This window comes from Gavia stellata, chromosome 6 (genome assembly GCF_030936135.1).
Source record: "Gavia stellata isolate bGavSte3 chromosome 6, bGavSte3.hap2, whole genome shotgun sequence".
NCBI lineage: Eukaryota > Metazoa > Chordata > Aves > Gaviiformes > Gaviidae > Gavia > Gavia stellata.
The window spans coordinates 24,128,061-24,152,123 of NC_082599.1; the positions used below are offsets into that span (position 1 = coordinate 24,128,061).

The 24,063-nt window shown below is 35.4% G+C and overlaps 1 protein-coding gene across 1 annotated transcript in view; it reads right to left on the bottom strand.

Moving 5' to 3' along the window:
- Positions 1 to 24,063, bottom strand: part of LOC104258431 (ATP-dependent translocase ABCB1-like) — a 45,457-nt gene that overhangs the window by 12,915 nt on the left and 8,479 nt on the right. The window contains exons 6-21 of the mRNA XM_059818340.1: positions 23,817 to 24,008; positions 22,901 to 23,072; positions 21,792 to 21,916; positions 20,861 to 21,032; positions 19,071 to 19,184; positions 17,989 to 18,099; positions 15,176 to 15,301; positions 14,793 to 14,996; positions 14,239 to 14,409; positions 12,545 to 12,706; positions 10,807 to 10,989; positions 9,845 to 9,991; positions 9,416 to 9,520; positions 7,517 to 7,594; positions 5,997 to 6,080; positions 4,832 to 5,035 (exon numbers count right to left, since the gene is read on the bottom strand). Of these exons, the coding sequence (XP_059674323.1) occupies positions 4,832 to 5,035; positions 5,997 to 6,080; positions 7,517 to 7,594; positions 9,416 to 9,520; positions 9,845 to 9,991; positions 10,807 to 10,989; positions 12,545 to 12,706; positions 14,239 to 14,409; positions 14,793 to 14,996; positions 15,176 to 15,301; positions 17,989 to 18,099; positions 19,071 to 19,184; positions 20,861 to 21,032; positions 21,792 to 21,916; positions 22,901 to 23,072; positions 23,817 to 24,008 (2,350 nt within the window). The remainder of the gene's footprint in view (positions 1 to 4,831; positions 5,036 to 5,996; positions 6,081 to 7,516; positions 7,595 to 9,415; positions 9,521 to 9,844; positions 9,992 to 10,806; positions 10,990 to 12,544; positions 12,707 to 14,238; positions 14,410 to 14,792; positions 14,997 to 15,175; positions 15,302 to 17,988; positions 18,100 to 19,070; positions 19,185 to 20,860; positions 21,033 to 21,791; positions 21,917 to 22,900; positions 23,073 to 23,816; positions 24,009 to 24,063) is intronic.

Here is a 24,063-nt window from a genome sequence, read left to right on the forward strand (position 1 = left end):
TACAAAAAACCCTCAAGGCTTTAAGATATTTTGCTGAAATATATATTTCATGCTTTATGCTTTTAGTCTAAGAAAGACCACAAAGTAAGGTCAAGGGAAAATATAACCAAAGGAAAGTATATCTAGACAAAAGACTCAAGAATGAGTAAACTTTTCATCTTAATAACCAGAACGGGCCATGGGGTACAAGATCACAGTACTAGATAACTCAAGGTATAAATCTGAAGCTAACCATTAGATGGTGTCTGCCCAGAAAAAGGTGAGAAAACAGGTACGTCTGCTTGCATATTTATATTCATGCAAATTTAGATTATTAAAGAAGGGCTTTACATAGTGATGGTGTTTTTTCAGCACTGAATTCCTATTTATGATTGGGTTTTCCCCACAGGTGTGGTGAGTCCCCTGATTGTTTGCATCTAAACATTTGAAACTGGGGACAGGGGTTTTTTCCCCAAGAGACTGGTAATGTTTTTTTAACATCCTAAAACTTATAAAAGTTCAATATTAACATTATTTTATATTTTCATTTTAGAAAGCATAGGACATATATGCATTTATTTTACATAATATTGTTACTGCATTTGGTGTATTACATGGCTCATATTTTCCATAAAGCTATTTGAGAAACACTGCTTTGGAACACTGTGCTTCTCTGGACCTAGTTCTTTGAACTCCCTCTGTTTCCAGCTCATGCCTAGAAGTCAGCAAAGTCCCTGTTCTGCACAAAGCTACCTGAATGGAGCACTCACACCAAGACCAGGAAAAAGCTTCAGGGAGAAGCATGAGCACTTTTAATAAGTTATTATACTACAACAGGCCTGTCAGTCTCACTTCAGTGCCTGCTAAAATTATGGAGAAGGTTATTCTGGGAGTTACTGAAAAACACTTGAGAGACAACGCAGTCATTGGTCATAGCCAGCATGGATTCACAAGGGAAAGTCCTGTTTAATGAACTTAATTTCCTTTTATGACAAGGTCGTCCACCTAGTTGACCAAGGGAAGCCAGTAGATGTGGGTTTTTATTTATTAGCAAAGCTTTTGATACTGTCTCTCACACTATCCTTCTGGACAAAATGTCCAGCATACAGCTAGACAAGTCCATGATACGTTGGGCGAACAATTGGCTGATAACTCAGGCTCAAAGAGTTATAGTAAATGGGGTTACATTAGGCTGGCGGCCAGTCACTACTGGCATTCTGCAGGGCTCAATTTTAGGGCCAGTGCTCTTTAATGTTGTTATAAATTATCTGGATGCAGGATTCAAATGTACACTAAGTAAGTTTGGTGATGATACTAAATTAGGAGGAGCTGTGGACTCCCTCGAGGGCAGAGAGGCCTTACAGAGAGACCTGGACAGACAGGTCTGGGTTAATGGCAAGTTGCATACGAGTCAACTGTGTGCCCTGGCAGCCAAAAGAGTTAACCGTGTCCTGGGGTGCATCAAGCACAGCATAGCCAGGTGGTTGAGGGAGGTGATTGTCCCACTCTACACTGCAATGGTGTGGCCCCACCTCGAGTACTGAGTGCAGTTTTGGGCACCTCAGTATAAGAAGGACATCAAACTACTAGAGTGTGTCCAGAGGAGGGTGACCAAGATGGTGAAAGCTCTCAAGGGCAGGACTTACAAGGAGCAGCTGAGGTTACTTGGTTTGTTCAGCTTCAGGAAGAGAAGGCTGAGGGGTGACCTCATCGCAGTCTACACCTTCCTGAAGGGGGACAGGGGAGGGGGAGGTGCTGATCTCCTCTCTCTGGTGACCAGCGATAGGACGTGAGGAAATAGCATGAAGCTGCATCAGGGGAAGTTCAGATCAGACCTTAGGAAAAGGTCTGATCTGATTCTTCACTGAGAGGGTGGTCAGTCACTGGAACAGGCTCCTCAGGGAAGCAGTATATTTATATTCTTATACATTCGTATTCATATATTCATATTCTGAATATGAGCCAGCAGTGTGCCCAGGTGGCCAAGAAGGCCAACAGCATCCTGGCCTGTATCAGAAACAGTGTGGCCAGCAGGAGTAGAGAGGTGATCGTGCCACTGTACTCGCGCTGGTGAGGCCCCACCTCAAATCTTGTGTTCAGTTTTGGGGCCCTCACTACAAGAAGGACACTGAGGTGCTGGAGCATGTCCAGAGAAGGGCAATGAAGCTGGTGAGGGGTCTGGAGCACGAGTCTTATGAGGAGCGGCTGAGGGAACTGGGGTTGTTCAGACTGGAGAAGAGGAGGCTGAGGGGTTTTTATTGCTCTCTTATTGCTCTCTGCAATTACCTGAAAGGTGGTTGCAGAGAGGTGGGTGCTGGTCTCTCCTCCCAAGTGACAAGTAATAGGACAAGAGGAAATGGCCTCAAGTTGCGCCAGGGGAGGTTCAGGCTGGATATTAGGAAAAATTTCTTTCCTGAGAGAGTGGTGAAGCATTGGAACAGGCTGCTCAGGGAATTGGTGGAGTCACCATCCCTGGACATGTTCAAAAAACGTGTAGACGTGGCACCTCGTGACATGGTTTAGTGGGCATGGTGGTGTTGGGTTAATGGTTGGACTTGATGATCTTATAGGTCTTTTCCAACCTTAATGATTCTGTGATTCTGATTCTGCGGTCACGGCACCAAGCCTGTCAGAGTTCAAGGAGCGTCAGGATGACACTCTTAGTCATATGGTTTAGTTTTAGATAGTCCTGCGAGGAGCACAGGGAGTTGGACTCAATGATCCTTATGGGTCCCTTCCAACATGATATATTCTATGATTCTAATTCTATTAACAGAATGAAATTTGATTCTGAAAAGTGATCCTGTATATTATGTCTTATAGGACACCAGAGTTACGGCAATTCACCATATAGTTCAAATGCCAACAGTTTAAAACAGAAAAACAAATAACCTCCATACCCCACTACTTTTACCTAAGTTAAACCACAGACTTGAAAGCATTTTTCTTCATGAACTGTTACCAAAGATTTTTAAACTCTGGTACTGTTACCTTTATTCTAAAATATAGGGATATAATTATCTTATAGCCTCAGTAATGCTTGTGCCGCTGTTTGAAAATTTGCACATAATTGACTAACACATTGATTTGAATGTAATACACAATGTTACTGACAACAAAGAAATTAAATATATTTTATTCTTCCTAGTTATATTGTCTCACCAATACTCAGAGGAGTAGTCTTTTTCTCCATTAGTAATGTAAGTGCAGCAACCCTTTACAGAAAGCAAATTTTCCAGGTAGAACCCCATTTTCACTGAAGAAAAATTATTTTTTAAAAATTGGTAATTGAATAAAATGCCTGTAGTCTAGTGCTTGCTTACGTGGCCTTGGGAGGGGAAACTCAAACATTGCTAAGAAAGAATGTTCTCAAGCTTTGAAAAAAATCATAAATTTTTCTAACACCTGTACTAATTCTTCACAATCTGCTGCATTAAAAGTGTCTAGTGCCTATTCCAAGAATTCTCAACTTTCTTCTGTCATATCTTACATCAAAACAACATGAAATAAATGTTCAGACATTAGAAAGAAGAAGCAGAAGAAATGTAGTCAGTTGAAAGAAAAGGAAATGCATCCTTTGGCTTGTATGAAAAAGCCCATGGAAAGATCATTACTCAGAATTTCCTGTGAGCTTGGAGGGACAAAAATGTTTTTCAGCAACTTTATCTACAGACATGATGGAAGGAAATAAACGCCATTTAGTAAACAGGAGTTACTGGGCAGGGGGAGTGTCAGGTCCAGGTTAAGACACCTGAATTTAGGTCCTAAGCTACCAGTGTAGTCAATGGATAAGTATTTAACAGAACTAGAAAGCAATTCAGCTGCCTAGGTACTACGTGCTTACATAATCTCTTTCTCCAGGATCATTGACTGGAATGGGAAGGACTCCAATTCTGTTGCCCACATGCAGGTGGCTTGTGCCATTGGAGATGCTCTAGGATACTCAAAACATTTAGGTAAGGCACGGCAGATACAACATAGTGTAGACCCATACCTTTCTGAAATGGCAGCTGGAGGCCACCCAGACACTATGGCATCTCCAGTAACTATAAGGGGACATTAGACTGCTAGCACATATGCCAACACATACATTTTAACACCAAATCTGAAGATTAATACCATTCCTTACGTGCATGGTCTTAGACAAATGATTTTCTTCTCAACAACTTTTAAAAACAGTAGGACATAAGAAGGGATTTTAGAAAAGTTTTACCTTGAAGAAAGCAATATCTGGGAAGTGATGAAATAGTTGTTCTCTCCCAAAAGGATTTTTGGAATGAAGTGACATTAAATGCCTTCATCTAATTTCTTAAACAAGAGTCTAGCCTTCTTGCTTTTCAGTTCTCATCTTTCTCTTCCACTCAAGAAATAAAGGAATGGCAAACAGACTCAGAAACCAGTGGATATATACATATTATCCCTGCAAACATTAATAAGATGAAAGAGAAAAAAAAAAAAGAGCAGTATAATATACATAAGACAGATGACATGCCAAAAAAGGATGGCAGAAAAGAAAATAGAGAATGTCAAAATGAAGAGGGTTGCAAAATAAGGGAAATAGAGATGATCAGAACAGGAAGGAGAAAAGAATGTGCCTGAATAGTGCTTTAGCACATTCTGGGATTTATAAATTATAAAAATAAATATCAGTTAATAACATAAGTCTTCAATTATTATTGAAGAGGTGTTATGCTCTGTAGGTCTACTAGTGTAACTACATAGAGTCTGGCTGTCTCTGGAAGTTAAATATTATGATATGTTCTGCATTTGGAAGTAATACATCCATCAGCAATGCTTTGGTAAACATGACTTTATACGTTACACAGAAATAGATAAAATTCTCTAGACCCACCTTTCCTGCAGCTTCCAGCTCTTCTTTATCTTTTTTAGCATGCCCAGCCAACATCTTCATTTCAATCATTCCTGCTACTGCAATGATTGGCACAACAGCTAAAAGTAGCAGGGTCAGCTGCCAGCCATAAATTAATGATATAATAATACCAGTCCCCAGGTTAGCTATGTTTTGGGCAATTAATGCCAATCTGACACCAGTTGCCTGGAGGAAGAAAAAAGACGTTTCTTCTTAAAGTAACTGCATCTTAAATAAAGAAAGCATTTTCACATTCCTGATTGTCATAAACACTATTTAGAAAGTCTTAACTAATTTTGCTATTTTTCAGAATGGGAGTTTCTTAAATGATTATGTAAAAAATTATCTAGATCACATTTAATTATTCTCTCCTCATATTCTGATTACTTAAATTTGCACTGCAATTTCTAAATTCTTCTCTTGAAGCTGAAAAGACTTTAAGCATATCACATATTTACGTTTACAGCTAAACATTAAAATCTGTCACATTTTGTAGATCATACAGCTAGCTTTAAAAGTCATCACACAGAGCCCAGTGAAGAAGAAAATTAAATGTTTAACTTATAAAGCCAAAGAGAATTCCTCAGTTCAGAAAATAAGCATATAACCTCATGTAGCAGTAAAAATTTACTTAAGCATACACGAATAATTACATTCAGTGCTCTTTAGCCAAATATTACAGACCCCTGAAAGTCCACAAATCAATTCTAAAGAATGTCCAAAAAGTAACAAAGAAAAGGAAATCTATTGCTACTATGTCTTATTTTTTTCATATAAGGAATCTGTACGATCAAAAAAATAGTAGGAGGTCATAAACTGAACAAATTTATATGCATGTCTTTAGGTAAATAAGATATCTTTAAACAGACTTCTTAGATAAAAAGATTCCCAATGAACTTGTTTAATATTGAAAATCACAATACAACACAGTAGTAAACTTAAAGAAAGGTTTACTTGGAAATTATTTTATAAACTTATATTACCATCATTGTTATAAAACACATCAATGCATTCTATACCAGCTATCATTTTACAGTAAATTTTAGTTGTCAAAGTCAAGACTGTTATCCAACCAGTCAAATCCAAGCTGCAACTTTACTACATACTAAACCAAATATGAAAAATCCCAAAACAAAATTTTACTTACTCCTTTCACTTGTGAGGCATCATTGGCAAGTCTTGTAGTTAATGCTCCAGTGCTATTTTTAGAATTATCAAACCAGCCCATGTCCTACAATAAGAAACATTTTTCTTAGGACCAATTTTTGAACATTTCATATAAAACGCAAAGTAAAACTGAGATCTAACTAATATAACTGAGTTCAATGTCAGAAGACAGTGTATGTGGCAGTGCATCAATTCTGCATATTTAATTAAGTCCAATTCCTTCATTGCACAATGAATGAAAAAAGCGTATGCTTGTGGATGATCTGATGTGTACATTGTCACTGCTGAGAAGGAAGGAGAGCAGTCTGGGGGATTTCCAAAATCAAAATCTACCCTCCCCCACTTCTGATGAATCTGCATCTCCTTGGTGGAGACGACTTTTCAGTCACACTCCTTCACAACTGCAAAGCTGTTTGGGCATTAATTAAGTGTAAAGCATATTCAAGGTAAAAACTCCCAATTCATTGCTTTGTTTCTCCCCAGATTGAAGAGGCTTTTGGAAGTTACAAAACAAAACAAAAAAAAAAACCAAAACAAACAGGTCTATTTAATTAAAGTCAATTGTTTGGGTCAGGTACACAGTTTATAATTTATTCACCATGTGACCAAATATCTGATTAAAACTTTCACGTGTAACATGCATGGAATGAAGACCTGGTGATGTAGTACAGGCATTTGTGACCTCAAGACTCAATTGTAAGATTGCTCTTTCATTAGGTTTTCAGTGAGGCTGATCTGTAAATCAGTTTTTCAGACTACAACAGCTTTCTGTCCACATTGCAGATAGTCACGTTCACATGAATCAAATTCTGTGTCTACATGTAGCTTTATGTGTAAGACACACAACCCCGGAAATACTATCTTGCATATTTGAAAATCTAAAATACTGATCCTGAAATCATGCAAGATTAAGGTGAATTTAGATAACTACATGAATTACTTAAAAACACTATGAAATATTTGTATTTTAATTCTCTGAATGGGGCTTTAGATTTAAGTATATAATCTCACTATTGTGTTAACGAACAGCAGTTATAGATTTGGGAACTCTTTGAAGGAGACCTTCAAGAAATAAATAAAAATGTATCTGTACATATTACAATTTAAATCAGACATTTGAAGTAAGAGTTACAATGTAAGCTGCATTGCATTGCATTTAATCAGGGGAGAAAGGACACCAAGAAAGCAAAGCAGGCAAATGAACATGTAATGGGATACTGCTGGTGCACATCAACTTGTCAGGCCATAGTAACTTGGCTGTAAATCTAAGTCCTTGCAAGGAGTACATACAAAGCTCTTGTATTGATTTAAGACTCTCCCTCTAAAGATACTTTGCTTAACTACATGTAACTAACCAAATTATTTCTAGACTGATTTAAAGAATCTGCTTTGTAGACAAGTCATAATATGATAGAATAATGTGGAATACAGTCATTTTATGATATCTATATAATTAATTATTTTTAAAACCCTGGAAATCAAAATATTTATTATCTTTACCTGTCTAAGCATTGCTTTAAATGCCATGAATCGAAGCCGCATTGTAAGAATTTCTCCAGCTCTGCCAAATGTGAAACCCTATTTGAGCAAAGGTACAATGCTTAGCATATTATTACATTTTTTGTGTTTATTCAATAAATATTTTAGACACATTGTCTCTATAATGTCAAAGTACAAAATATTGCAGTCCTGATTGCACAAAGGAAATGTAAAAACAGGTTTAATGTTCATAAATTCTAGTAGGTTCACAGTGCAGACATTAAAATATTATTTCTCAAAAGAATATAGAAAGCATAGCAATATTTCCTAGCGCTGCTTCACCAGCGTGCTTCAAGGAAAAGATCACTAATCAACCCTTTGTCTTCATTTTTATCTGAGATGACCTAAGTCAGATTTAAAGAAGTGGCTTTTAGACCACTCATTTTAGGTTAAAGACTTCATAAGGCAATCTGGGTTCATTGAAGTCAAACGCAAATTTCCCATTGACTCCAATGGAATTAAGATTTCTTCCTTGAGATCCTAACACAAACTGACATGGCTATCCACAGTAATACATAACTGATGTTTTATAATGAATTAAACATATTTTTAGCCAGATATATTAATCCATTAACAAGATACAAAAAGAAATATGTTGGTTAAAATTTTGGGAAGATATACTCATCCTACATTTTAATATGACATCAGTGTTTATAATTAGCTTTGTTTAGCTCACTACCACCTTTATGTGATTACAAATATTAATTGTTTGGAATCTACATTTGTGAAATTGAATACTCTTAAAATACAAACCACAGATGCAACTGTTCTATGTGATACTAAGAAAAATTATTATGGCATATTCCAATCAGGAAATATGTCTCACTTCACTTTGATAGTTATCTTTGCTGTGCTCCTATACTACCAGCAAATTTCCACAAGTGTGTGACTTAGAAAAAATCACAAGAGAATATCAGAGAATGGGCACTATATAAAGAGATTATAAGACTGTTTTAAATTATTTTCATTGTCATTAATTTGGGGGTGTTACATCTCAAGGAACCCTTCCCACTCATATTTAAAACATTATCTGAACATTTATAAATTGAGCAAACCTGTCATAGCCATCTACAACTCAAGTCTTCTATACGCAAGGCCTTCTTGCATGCATGTGCAACAAGACAATTCCATAAATAAACCAGGAGGGTTTTGCAAGAGACTGTTTTGTGGGTTTTTTTTACTGTGGCACTGTTGTAGCAGTTAGATACATATAAGTATTAGGGTCAAGTAAAATACTTTTTTTGTAGAAGTTGAGACAGCTATAGAGATCAGTGAGAGCAGGGGATGGGTTATTACTGTTCAACCATTAGTATTTAAGCAGAAGGAGCTGAATATCAATCAGCATGATGGGTGTGACTTGAGGAACTGGGCCTGGGAATCTTGGGGGGAGGGGCTCACATAAGATAAGACTTGAATGGGGAAGGGGTTAGGGGAGTAAAAAATTGGAGGGCTAAGGCAGGAGATTGGTAGATTTGCAATTACTAACAGATTCAAATAGGAGGGCTTGAGGGTGAGAAGGGAGTGGTATAATGTAAAGGCTGGAGGGGTTGGCTGTTAGGTGGCAATGGAAAAAAGAGCAAAAGAAACCAGAGTTTCATTCTGAGATGTGTTTGACTGCTGAAGAAGAGGGGAAAGTTCTGAAATTAAGAGGTCAGAATAGATTGGAAGGTCTCTTAACACATGAGAAGCTCTAGCTCAAAAAAGATTCAATGCAGCACAAGGCACATCTAGAACCATAAATGTGGGTTCTGGTTGGAGAGTTGGAGTTGTGTTAAGAAGACACAAATTCTTAGTATATTTTAGATCTGGTTTCTAAAACATGATGAGAAATTATAATAAAGCTAAAATAATAAAACATACCTGAAAAAAGAAAGTAAAAAAGGAAATGATCCCAAGTACTAAAAACAATACTGAATATAAGTTGCTCTTTTCTCTTAAAATGGTCTTGTCAGTTTCTGAAAAAATCTATAAAATAATATATAAAATAACATTTTTAAAATCAACTAATAATCTAAAATACTCCCATATTTCTCAATAACTATTTTTGGTAGTCATTTGCATTCATATAAAATTCAAGCATATGTTACATCTGATTATAGGTATAACAAGCAAATTTCAGGCTGTAGCAAGATTTTTAAGATTTGTAAATCTCATGTCATTTCTTGGATTTTTGTAACAGTGCTTCATCCACTCCTCAGCCTCATTATGCAGTGATTGTTTAAGACCCGGTTTTATTAGAAATAAATTTTGTGGACTTTATAGTTTTTTGCATATTTTATTCAAACTTACCCCTATAATTTCTGAAAATATGATTGCAAATGCAGGTTGTAAAGCTCCATTCACAATTGCACATAAAGTTCCAGCTACAAAGTCTGGCCATTCAGTTTTGTTCAACTTCATAATTTTTAGAAATGAAGCTGGAGGTAATTCTTCATCCTAAAAAATGGGAATTCTGTTAGGACAAACATATATGTAGCTGAAGAAATATGGAGAAAAAGAGAGATTAACAGTCAATTTCCTACTCCCAGAATCTACTCAGGCGAAGTCAAAATGTATACTTTTTAATAACATGAACAATAAAATGATTGTACATGTCTTTTTATTTTTTTAACACTGGGAAGAAAGAGCTGTTAGAATATAGCTACAGCTCTTGTAATCATATTTTAGTTTATCTATATCGTTTTCATTGATCAATACTCTTGGTATTGGTCAATGGTAACTGAACTATTCATTCTGGGCATATTGTTGTGTGTAATCCATGACTGGATTAATTCAAGTAATTGTTCATTAAGGAACTTCTAACGGCAAAGTATTTGCTGCAAATAAGAATGCAATCATATTTGTTGTATGATTTTTTGGTAAGGTTTGTTGTAAGAGTTGTACGTTGGGCCAAATATTCTGTTTCTGATCCAAAAATGAATGTTTAACTTGTATAGACTATGTCGGTATGGTATGCAAATATATGTAAGTATATTTCTTTTATAGCAAATTGATTTTCAAGAATAAACTCCTTGTTACAGATTTTTAAAGTCCCATTTTATTTGCATAATCATTCATGGTGAGAATAACAAAACAAGTTATGAATATTATCAGTCAAAGGCTATTTAGAATTAGAAAATTCTAAAGTTTTTTTCACCCCTATCAAATGTCTCCTTCTTATTATACCTTTCTAGAGCAGGAGAATGAATTTAATTTTAACATACTTTGTTGAAAGGAATCGAAGTTTACTAACAGCTCTGAAAGATACTTACAGGTGAACTAGTTTTCTCATCAAGATCATCATTTTGTGCTCCTGGCTTTTTCATGCTTCTCCGAGTTGATCGTCTTCTCAATCCTTTTGTTAAGGATTCTTCAAATTCTGGTTCAGATCCACTTTTTTTGACACTAATTGTATTCTCATCTTTTTCTGACGATGGAACTTCAGCTTCTATTGCCTAAAAGAGGGAAGAACATAATGCTAAGATTAATTACGCATATATTACTTTGAACTTTCAAAATTATGAGGTAATCAAAACAAAAGTAACTCTGATTGTTGCAATGGGAAGAGATATGGGGAAAACAATGCTATAAAGCAGATATGAAAATCTCTATTACGTTTGAGTAGATCTTTCTCTTCAGAGCTTGATTCATATAGAAGAGTATCCCACCTCTCAAGAAAATACTTATACTAAGTGGAGGGCAGGGGAGTGGAAGTAGCAGCTCTTTTTTAATAATTAACTTCTAACAGAGTTTTAAATTGAGTATAAACCATTTGCACTCATCTTGGGATCTTTTGGAATGAGTTCCAAGTGGATACACTGTTTATTCATTAAGTGAGAAAAATTACCCCTCTTTAGTGCAGAACACTCTTAACAATTCTTGACTTTAAAAGTAATAAGGAAGTTCAGGATGGAACAGGTCAAAAAGAGGTTTTGACTGAAAAATCTGAACAGTCTGGAAAAGAACCCTACTTTTGGTGGTAGTTTTGCCAGTCTCTTTGACAGAATAAATAAGTGTCTATGCACTGCTGAGGTATTTAATAGTAACTGGATTGAAAATTGCCTTCAATTTGTATTTCTTTTTTTCCAGAAAGTTTTTATTTGCTACTGCTTTTTGTACTACTGATAAAAAGAACTTTTTTGCTTTCTTTCCATTTTATGTTATTTTCTGTTATTTTTTATTTTCTTTCTGGTTTATGTTTCTTAATTTTTCCGGTTATCACATTTGCTTGAATATAAAGGTACTTTGAATCTAAGGTGACCAAATGCATTCTCATAGTTATTTTATGAAGAAATGTTTTAATTGGCCTAGTTGACTCTTTTCAGTCTGACATACTGAGATAGCAGTTTCAGTTTCTTTAACGGGTGTGGTGGTTATGCAATAAAGCACCAGTGACACAGAAGGCTACAGTGAAGCTCAGTTGGGATATACCAAAGTATTTTGTTCTTCACTTAATATCTAATACATTTATGATATTTATATTAATTTCCAATCTCCCTGTTTCTGGCTACGTAATTTTAAAAGTATAGCTATTTTTGCACTCAGCATAGCTGGATTATTTTTCTTTTTCTTCCATTCCTCCACATTTTTTTTCTTTAGAGAGAAATTCAGTATGAAGGATTATAACTAAACAGCTTAAAATATGCATGCTCTATTCCTCCAGTATCAGCTACTGTATTTTACTTTTTATCATAGGCTAAGAACAAGCAATGGAATAGCAAACTACTGTAGTCAACTGCTCTACATTAACTGCATAAAAGGAAAATATAAAATAATCTTTTAAGTTTAAACCCCTAGAGAATTAAAAATGTACTACCCTGGTTTTAAATAGGTCTGGTATGAAAACTAGTGGTCTTCTCTCTCAAATTACTGCTCTCCTTTCAAAGTACATAATTTTTTGCTGTTAACAAAATATGCTGCAGAATTCTCCATACTTCTGATAGCATACAATAACTATGGGCATGGAATACAAGAAAGAAAATGAGGCAACAGTTAGTGAGAAAAAAGTACCTGCATGTTAACAAGTTTGTAGTAGATTCCCTTCCTCTCAAGCAATTTAAAATGATTCCCTTGTTCTATGATAACTCCACCTTCGAACACAGCTATAAGATCTGCATTTCGGACTGTTGACAGTCGATGAGCTACTACAACCGTGGTGCGTCCTTCCCTTGCCTAGAAATAACAGTATTTCATATGAGTATTTCTAAGTATATTCAAAAATTGTTCATCTTCATATTAGAATTGAATAAGACCTAAGGGAAACATCAAAATGGTTCTCAGAAAAATATAACTTTCAAAAAAAAAATGTAAAAAACAGATTTCAATTAGTACCTTGAAACAGAAATATAATCTTTAGCTTGAAAATTAATATTACAGACAAACTTTCACTACAACACATAAAATATCAAATTTTTATCACAAATATCTAAACAAAATTATCAATACTTAAAATTTTAGAATGTTACAATGTTACAAACCTTAACATTTTAAAAATGTTAAAAGCTTTTATATTTAAGCCCATAGTTGTTCATTTAAACCTTAAAATCTATGAAGGATAGTTTATACTCAGAAGCATTAGAAAATATTTCACATTTACATTTTTAAAATGTCGTTTTAAGCTCTAAGACCTTATTGTGGCCTTTCAGTATATAAAGGGGGCTTATAACATAGGTTAAGAGAGACTTTTTACCAGGGTCTGTAGTGACAGGACAAGGGACAATGCTTTTAAACTGCAAGAGGGTAGATCTACATTGGATATAAGGAAGATATTTTTTACGATGAGGGTGGTGAGACACTGGGACAGGTTGCCCAGAGAAGTTGTGGATTGTCCATCACTGGAAGTGTTCAAAGTCAGGTTGGACAGGCTTTTGAGCAATCTGATCTAGTGAAAGATGTCCCTGCCCATGGCAGAGGGGTTCCACTAGATGATATTTAAAGGTCCCTTCCAACCCAAACCATTCTATGATTCTATGAGTACCTAGGTCTTCTGAAAAAGTTTCTGAGGATCTAAATTTATAAGATAGTGTGACCAAGAAAAGCTAGACAAATAACTTCTCTATTAAATGTATTTCCATTAATAATTCTCCTCAAATTGTCTTTCTCTATCCAACAGCAGCAGGAAGCATTGCAGTACTCCAGCAGAATGCAGCTGAGTAAATTCAGAACACCATTTGGGGTATAGCCCCAGTATAAATATAGAGACTCCTGACTTGCACCAGGGATCAGCTGTTGCTTAGTGAGACACCTCTATATTAAGAACAAAACAAGCACCTAGAAGTATTCATGTTAACTGAAGCAAATGTTTCCTTGGATTGTTTCCTGCCAAGTCACTTCTACTATCACTTATGACATGCTGGTAGTACTTACCTTGTCTGTCAGGCTTCAACGCAAGTTAATTAAGTAGGTGACCGACAACAATATGAATGTCAGTAAGACAGATAATTGCAGGGGATGGTATTTACAACAAGAAAATGCTGATTTAATCTTAATAATGCAGAAAATATAATTCCATCTTCTCACTTGAAACAAGATTCCTCTCTGTAATATCTGCAGGATCTCAAAAATTTTCAGACACTATTTGCCAAATCCAAGTTTACCTTTTGTGTTTTAAGGGCCTCTATTTGTTGCAGCTCTTTCAACAAATGTCTGAAAAAAAGTAAATATTAGGCTCCTGCTTACCTGCTTCATTTTAGAATGCTACTGACCTTGTCCAGTGCTGCCTGCACAACTGATTCACTCTCAGTATCCAAAGCTGATGTTGCCTCGTCAAGCAGAAGAATTTTAGGATTGCGAACCAGAGCTCGGGCAATTGCTATTCTTTGCTTCTGGCCTCCACTCAGCTGTGCCCCTCTCTCTCCAACCACAGTTTCAAACTTCTACAAGACAACCACACACGTTTCCAAAATGCTCAGTGGCACAGTCCTTTCACCAAAGAAAGGCAGTGTAAAGAAAAGGCACATCAGTGTTAGTAACCCCGGCAGCATCTTCTTCTTCCTCTAAAATGCCACAGGACAAACACCCGCTTGGATATACCTGCCTAATCCCTCGAATTCTAATAGTTCTTCAAATGCCCGCCAGTCATGACCTAAAGATTTAAAATTAACATTATTCTCAAAAGTTATGAGGAAGCTCTGCATAGCTCTGCGTATTCACAGCTCCAGGGGTACCTTCCTCTGTTCCCAAAAATCCCTTCTGAGAAACTATTTGGCACAAGAAGCTTTAGGAGAAATTATTTCAGCAGGACAGCTGGTTTGCTTACGTTGGGTAGCTTCATGATGAAGTCATAAGCATTCGCTTCCTTGGTGGCTTTTTCAATCTCTTCCATGGTGACGTCCTCACGGCCATAACGAATGTTTTCTGCAATGGTAGTAGCAAAGAGCACGGGCTCCTGATTCACCACACCAATAATCTCCCGCAGATATCTTACATTTAAGGTCTTAATATCCTGCCCATCAATGGAAATCTAAACAAAAGGAAGCAGACAAAAACTAAGTGTTTTGGTTAAGGAACCTCTCTCCCCAGGTTGGCACATGCCTTTTTAGGGGAGACTTTACCATGTCATTGGAACAAGGGCAGTGAGACCAGAACCAGACTTCCAACACTGTGACACACAGAGTAGTCATCTCACTTCAGGTATCTTACCGTGCCTTCCCTGGCATCGTAAAATCTCTGGATGAGCTGAACAGTTGTACTTTTCCCACAGCCACTGCCACCAACAAGGGCCACTGTCTGGCCACAACTAACCTTGAGATTCAAGCCCTTCAGTATCTGTGCATATAAGAAAGGTAACCAAAAACATAACAGTATGTAAAAATGTCAGTGTAAATTTGAAGAAACTCTAAAGACTACAATAAAATATCCTTCATATTTATAGCAGAATCTGGTACAAAATAAAATTTATAAACATGTGAGTTTAAATTTTGGATAACTAATGACTTCAGCTTAGTTTTCTTCATATTTACATCACAATTGGTCTAATACCAATTATACAACACACTTCACAACTACCAGTATCATGAATCAGTTCATACAACAAAATAATAATAATATCATTACTACCCATAACTAAAATATAATATAGAAACAATATGATGCAATATTTCTGTATTATATTGCCTCACCTTTTTCATTAGTTCAGCATGCAAACTACAGGAAAAATATTGTACAGTAAAAGTCATGGTTAAAAGTGACAGAATATACTCTACATTGATTTGGAGGGAAAGTAATTTTAGTAACCTTGAAGTATCCTTAATTTTTCCTCTTTTGATTGGAATTGCTGGTGGGGCTTCTTTACAATGGTGACATTTCATTGCACAATATATAACCTTTTTGTATTAGTCAGCATAAAATACAGCATTTCACAACCATACAAAGTTTTGCCTTCCTTGGGACTCTTGCAAAGGGTAAATGTAGCTCTTTGGTGCCATGTAATTGCACTTTCATTTTATTTTCAAGAATATAACCTGTATTGGGCTGTGTAGTGGGACTGAAGAACAGACACACAGTTAGCATGTCCATGCCATGTACGTCTAGTTTTGCCCACCTTTCTGCTTAACCTGCTCACCTGAGTTGTAAGAAGATACAACAATAGGAAAAAAGGAATAAAGTAGTTTTGTTTCTCCTTTACATGACAAAATGTGTACAGGATTCTGTACAGCTTTCACTACTTTGTACAACTTCTGTGGTTGGAAATGTATATTGAAATGGAGAAAAGCGTATTTTTTGCTAATTAGTCTTCTAGAAGGACTAGGCTATAATGAACTATGCATACCTGAATGTCAGCATCTGCATCATGGCTAAGTGCATTTTTCCATTCTAAATGTACAGCCAGGCACTGACACATTCCAACACTCTCCCAATGTATTTCCTAATACCTTGCAGCCCTGTGTCCTTGTCACCTTCTCTTTCTTCCTAAATTTCTACCCTCAACACTACCGCTGCCTCTTCACCCTTTGTACCAATATTTGTGTGCTTTACAAGTGAAATATATCTCACTGTTTAGAAATAAGAGGCATAGACCAATCATAACTTTTAGTATGTCTTATTTTGCTTTAATATTTTAAGGTCAAAACAAGAAGTCCAACATAAGTAATAACAACTGAAAATTTATGAAGCAGCTTCATTTAATCTTCAAGTCATAATGCTATAGATAAAATAGTCTATAGACCTTGTATAGAACAACTCAAACAAATCTAATGTAAATAAAGTAGTAAATAGAAGTTGATCTAAAACCTGCGGATTACCATTGATTTCAGTGGACTATTGATCAGAACCTTTTTCTTATACAAAAATAAAATCCATAATTAAATCCATTTAGGCTGTTTCTAACAACTTAAAGCAAACAGAGAAGAGAGAGTGAGGACAGCAAATAAATCAGTCTAGTGAGACAGGAAGTAACTTGCAATCTTCATCATGCCTGTCTGTTACTTTGCTGCACTTAATCCTGTTGAAACGATGAGTTAACTTGAAAGTCAGGTAGATTAAACTTAGCCAGAAATTAACTACCCTCAGTTATTTGACCTCCTCATTTTTCTCTTCACTATAATTTATTAAATACTTACTAAATGTTTGGTGTAGCCTTAACTTGCTCTAATTGTTATCTCTGAAACCATGGAGAAGAAATCTCTATTCATATCATACCTGTATAAACTTATAAAATAATCCACTGAGATCAATAGTTGTCTTTTCATTTATATTTCTACATGAAGAAAAATCAAACACATTCACTTCATTCACTTTCTTGATAGGAGGAAAAGCTGAAATATTTAACATATTTATGAGTAAAAATGGCTTAAAAAGAAAGCTCTGTGTCTTTCCTTTCTGCCTATCGAAAGTAAGAAAGATCCCTTTATCAAGGTCAGTGATTTTCCTTCAAGGTAGGGAAGGAAATAGTTACATAGTGCAAAGACATTCTTCATCAATATATTTTCAGAAATCATTCAAATGTCTTCCACCCCCACTGCATCAAGACTCTGGATTTAAGACAGTGCTTTAAAAAACAAACTTTTTCTCTGTCTAGAGAGACAAATACAGATTCTGATCTCTATTCCGTATATAACAAGTCCTTGCTGGATCTGCTTTCTTTAACTTGTTGAGATGTAGTCTTAACAGAGCCGCATCGCAGGTACTTTTGAAACCCAATAACTCGTTATTATTACTATACACAAACACGTAGGTTAGATGCATAAATTTAGATTCTGATAGCAATAAATCTTTATGTTTTATTGCATAGCCACGCTGGCTATAGCTTTAGACAGAAAATTATTCAGAAAACTTAACATGTTTAGCTAAGGTGTAGATAATTCTAGCTAAAATCACTGTGATGGCAAGGTGGTTTTATATAAATTAGAGAATCAACTTGGACTTGTACATTTTCAACAAAATTTTATTTATGTGACTTTTTTTTCCCTAACAAATTTTTAACTGTAATATGTATAAAGTTTCATTTACAGTACCTCAACATCTGGTCTGGATGGATAATTGAAGTAAACATTTTGGAATTCCAAGTTCCCTTTAATGTGGTCTGGTTTGTAACCTGTCTCTGAATAACTGTCAATTTGAGGTTCCTGTGCAAAATAAAGTACAAACAAAACCCAAACTTATTTCCTAATGATTTTTTTCATAAAGAAGCCCTAGAGTGCACCATTATTCTGCAGAGATATTAAATGTAATTTTAAAGTAGTTTAGGTGAGATTTCTGAAACATGTAAATTGCATGACATTTTGCCGCCTCATTACTACATTGATGATCTGCTCATCAGACCAGATAAAAGAATGTTTTTATAATTTCTCCATTTAAGCTTTTGTGTGAATTTAGTACATTGCCTTTAAGACTGTACCCACAGCTAGCCATAATTTAAGATTCATTTCATTGCCTGATGATTAACCTGAACAGATCATCTCTAATGAGCTGTTCATACACTGTTCATTTATAGCTTTGCCCTTTCTGCTGAAACAATTTGTGTAAAAAAGAACCAATCCACTAATCCACTAATTAAGCAGAAACAGAGTTCTTAATTATCACTGGTTTTGTTTCCATTCAGGGTGGGTCTAGAACTTGAAGCATGTCTTAACAATAATCCAAAACATGTAATTGCATTTCATAGAGCTTCATTAGCTAGTAAAATCACAGCTTCCCTGATTTCAGACTCTCTTGGCAATTGAAGTACATATCCAGGTTACCAGGTTGTGGTTTATTGATTTGCCGACACTCACGCTACTGGTGGTGCCACTGATACCTTGAAACCTATGCTTATATACCTAGATGGGCTGTAATCACATAGATGTGCCCTTCATGATAAAAACACCACCAAGTGATTCAGAGATCCAGTACTTTTACCTTTGAAGCAAGAACTGATAACTCTAGAAGACAAAGAGGAACTAATAATTACACATTCTATCAGCTTTTAAGTTTATATTTTTGCTTATTTTACACACTGTTATTTACTCTTACTGATTTCATGTCCATAAATAGTGTCTGTACTTTAAAAAGAAGAGTCTCTTAGTTTTGAAATCACAGTGAGAACAAAGATACTCACATTGTCTATGATATTAAAGATTGCATAGGCAGCTCCTCTTGCACTAGCAAATGCCTCTATGCTTGGAGCAGTCTGTCCAATGCTGAAAGCTCCAATCAATACAGAGAAAAAGACCTGAAAGAAATGTTTATGGTGATATATATCAATTCTTATTTAAGTAAAGAATTACATTTATTTATTTACATTAGATATCTTTGGGTCAGGAGGCTCCATGCCTGTTAACAGAAGTTTAAGGAATCTAGAATTAAAGAAAAAATGAAAGGGTCTCTCTTAGACCAAGAATAACATTAAGAAAAGGGCTTTTTAAGATTCAGCTGAGAACTGAGTTCCTGCACAATGTGAATGTTGCAAACATATTGATAAGAAGTGAACAAGTGACTGAGACCTGCAAAATCTATGCCAAAAAATGTATAATCACACTTATGTCTCAAGATTTATTGTACTAATTCATTCTTTGGCAAAAGATGTTCCAAAGATCAGAAAGTATATTGTATATTTTCCAATGGAACAAAGACAGATATGCAAAGCACTATCATTCTGCTTTCAAAGTGACAGTGAAACAGAAGTATACAAATCCAACTTCTCCATCAGAAAGTAATAAAGGGTTCCTCTGCTGGAATGAGAGAGAGTGACTGCAAGCAAACAAGAAAAAAGAGAAAAAGAAAAAATATATTATTTTCTCAGAGAAGCATAGTTTATTGCTTTCAGCTAGTATCAAAACAAAAGTAATAAAAATACACTGCTCAAACAGAGGTCATAATAACAGCCATAGTATGTCAGAGGAAAGGTTCATCACACCCATCATCTTTTCTCCAACAGTGGTCATTCACATATACGATACCTAATAAGGCTACACCCTCCCATTCATGCTGTAAAAACACCATTCCAATGAACTACAACATAGACAACAGAAATTGCAAATACTTTGAACCGAAAAAAATGACACACAAGGGCATGAACCTCACTGAGATGTTCTGTATGCCAGCCTGCCTTTAAAAAATAATAGGCAGGTTCAAAAGAGCTAATAACTCATATGAAAGCCATTTTTCACAAGCTTCAGTAATTCATAAATAAAACAAACCAGGCAGTTTAAAAAAAGTTATAAATATATATGTATGGTCTCCTGTCTGGGTTTCATCATGGTTAACAGTTATTCTTCTTATCATATTTGTTTGATATCTCATACAAAATTAGAATGGTTGCCACATCAAGAGAAGAATTTAAATTATGACATGAGTTATGGTTTTCTTCCTGGTGACATATTTCCTAGATGGTGACATATTTCCTAGTCACAAGTATATTTTTCTCCCCCTCGATTTCTGAAAACACTAAGAAGTGATTCCAAGCTCTTATGGTGCAAAATATAAGAAAAAGTATCAATAAAATTATCTACTTAGACCACAAAACAGCTAAATGAAAGTATTTTCTTCTGCATCCCTAAAATATATTCAGCCCTACAAATCCACAAACAAATAGCAGCTAGGAAGTGTACTGTACTTCAGTTTTTCATTGAACTGTTTCTGTATCAGCCTGATCTTATGGAAGTCAGAAAAGATATAGAAACACAAAAATAACATACGGTTTTTTTGGCTTGATGTAGCTTTTGAGATACTATAGAAACAACATGTAGACTTTTGTGGTGAGAATCTTTTTGTTAAGAAGAAGGGATGCTATTTTGCCAATTTTGGCACATAATTCTTATTAAATTCAAATAAGTTCCCAATGTACACTTTAATGTATTTTCTTTATTATTTCTCACTATTGTTGGGAATTTACTCATTAATACTTACTGTAAGAACATTGCCAATAGTGTAATCATCAGCTAAGACCAAGGTAGTTCCATACCAGAAGGCCAGAGCATATGATGCATATATCAGTAAGAAAGCAACACCTACAGAAATATTAACTGTAATAGCCTTTTTTATTCCAATCCGTTTAGCATCTTCTAAATTTTTATGGTATCTGGAAGAAAGACAGAAGTTCAAAAACTTGTACCATGGCACACAGCACCAAAAACTCTGTGGATCAATTAGAAAAGGAACACTCACAAAGTACAACAAGTTATATAAAATATATAACCCTAAGACTATACAAAGGTAAGCCTGGTAGTCAGGCACAGAGACTTTAAGGTAACTCCTAAAAAGGCCAGCATCAGTCAACCTGGTATATAGAAAAAAAAGGGCATTGCAGTTCAGGGACTGGCATTCAAGTTCCTTAACCTGCAGGTCAGTGAACTTTGATCGTGAACCATTCATGACAGATTTTGAGATTATAATTGTTAGCTTAAGATAAAAGGTTAAAATATATCACAAGAATGATGGTTTACATGATAGTGGAAATAGAGATATTGTTTATTAATACCTTCACAACAACTACTGAGTAATCAGATTACCAAGGATACCATCATCTCTTCTCATGGCAGGGCCTTTTTTTTGTCTAAAGCTCTCACTGTGTGATGTTTAAAGTAGTTTGTACACTTTCTAGAGTAGAGACAATATATCAACTTATTTTGTCATTTTCTAGAAAAATAACTAATTGTCTTTCAACATGTAGTGAAACTTATAATAGCCTGTAACAGATAATTTCCCATTACCTAAAAACACAGGAAGCACAAGACTTACTTGTTTTGACAGACTTTCAACAGCAAAGATAGAAGAAAATTTCAAACCATCTGAAGCAAGTACTTTAAAATCACCTGATGAAAGCAAACATTGCTCTTACCTTCTAATTTCTTTTTCCTGTCCTCCAAAAGCTATTACAGTACGGACTGCTGCCAGAACTTCCTCTGCAACAGCACCTGCTTTTGCATATGCAGCTTGTTCTTTGTCAGTGAAAGCAGAGAGAACCTAATACAGGATCAAATATTTTGACTTAAGAAGAACAGAATGAGCTCAAGCACTTCATAATGGCTTTTATCACAGCTACCTTCTTCCAATATGAAGCCTTTCGATTATATTATGTAAAAGTGCAGAATGTTCAATATAAAAATCCTTAAATACATTATGAATTCAATCAAATAATTCAACATTACCCATTCTCAACAACTAAAGTCTGGATTTTCCACTCTTTCACCCAATGCAAGAGATCAGATGACTACTCATACTGAGCTGGTGTGGTTCTCCCCAGGCAGATCTCCTCAGCTCATTCCTAGCCAGAGTGGTCTATAGCTTACATTAATTGGCCACAGTCCATGAAGACTCTTAGCCAGTAGACATATGTAGCACATGCTTCTCTATCCCTACCTTTTCCACAATATACTCACTCAAGACAGAGAAGGCTTATATGACCTTTGAAATGTAAGGGAAATAAAATACTATAAAAATCTGAAGGCTTCCAATCTACAAATGTAAGCCACTCCAATCCCATGGTAATTTAGTACTTCTTAGTGCTAAATTTATTACCAAAGCTGTTAACAACTCTGAAAAGAAACTCTGTGTCTGAGACTAAGGCTTGGCCTAATTTATTCACTTATTTTTCAGGAGGTGCAACTATTCCTTTCAACAGAACAAGTATTCATGTGGATGAAGTTTAACAGTTACAGAAGTGGATTCTACTCTTATATCTTGCTTCCTTTTCCATATAAAATTATGCTATTATTGGCAGAAACAGCTTCAAATCAAACAAGACTGTCCAATCTATGGGAATTGTAATATTCAAACTACATGAGGGTACTTATATACAGTTCATCTAAGAGCTTATGTAAATAGATGTTGTCTAACATTATAATTGTTCTAAGCAATACATTGTAACAGTAAGAATTACAGATATGTAGATATATTTAATTACGTCTCATTAATATAAAACCTGACACTGAACGTACGCTAACCTACCTTTGCCCAGATGGCTGCTGAAAGTCCCAGGACAGGACTGACTGCTAGTATTACAAGGGTTAACTTCCATCCTCTTATGAGACCAACAATAAATCCTGTTACAAATGTTGTTACTGCTTGAACAAGCAATCCAATTTTGTCACCTATTCCTTCATTAATCTTGGAGACATCACTGAAAAACAAATTACATCCAGACAGGAGGGAAAATGTAGAAAGCACAAGAAAACTTTTCCGTTTTCTTACATGGGCATCTGTGTAGAGGACAATCTTTATTATTCAATTGCTTCCAAACAACAGTTTGCTTCAAGATAAAGCACTATATAGTGTGGTCAAGGAAAGTTTCATATTTCTTGTGAAAATGTAATGCTATAAATCTGTTTTTGTCTGAAAAGGTTGAAATTCTGCCTACAGTGCAAAGTCACTCTCACTTTCTTAATTGCAAATTTTTGATCTGTTTGGAAACTGTGGGATATCTGGAAAGAAAAGATAAAGCCTTTCATGTAGCCAAAGAGAAAGGAATAGCTTGTCATGCAGTTAAAGCTGGTCACACTGCTGGTGTCAGTTGGCACCTTATTCAGTCCTCAGTGTGCACAGAAATGAACTATGTTTTCTCTTCATGGGGGTAATCTCATCAGCTGGGCTTCAGTCATCCTTAGGGTTCAAGAGAACTTATCAAAATGCTTTTCTGATATCCTTGTGACAGTCCAGTGTTAGAAGTATTAGAAGTTCAGTCTCTGAGACTCTCCATGAGAAAACTTGAAAACTTCATTTGACAATGAAATAATTCAATTTAATTTCACAGTGAAATTTTATTTCACAATTAAATAATTCAATTTAAAAATTAACAGAAAAGAAATATTAACTCATACATGCTTAATAAGATAAAATAACATTGGGAAAGGTATAGTATACTTACTCTAGAAGACGAGTGTTAAGTTCTCCCACATCATTTACATCAAACCATCCAATTTCCTGTCTCATAATTGCATGAAAAAATTTTTCTCTAATTTTTTTTATTTGCCGTCCAGCTGCTAGGGTCCAAAATGAAGTTTGGATATAAGCAGCAAGAAGAACACCAGCTGCTATTGCAGAATAGTAGTATGCATATCTGGAAAAAAAAAAAAAAAAGGCAAGATTATCTGAAATTAGTTTTAATTACCAAG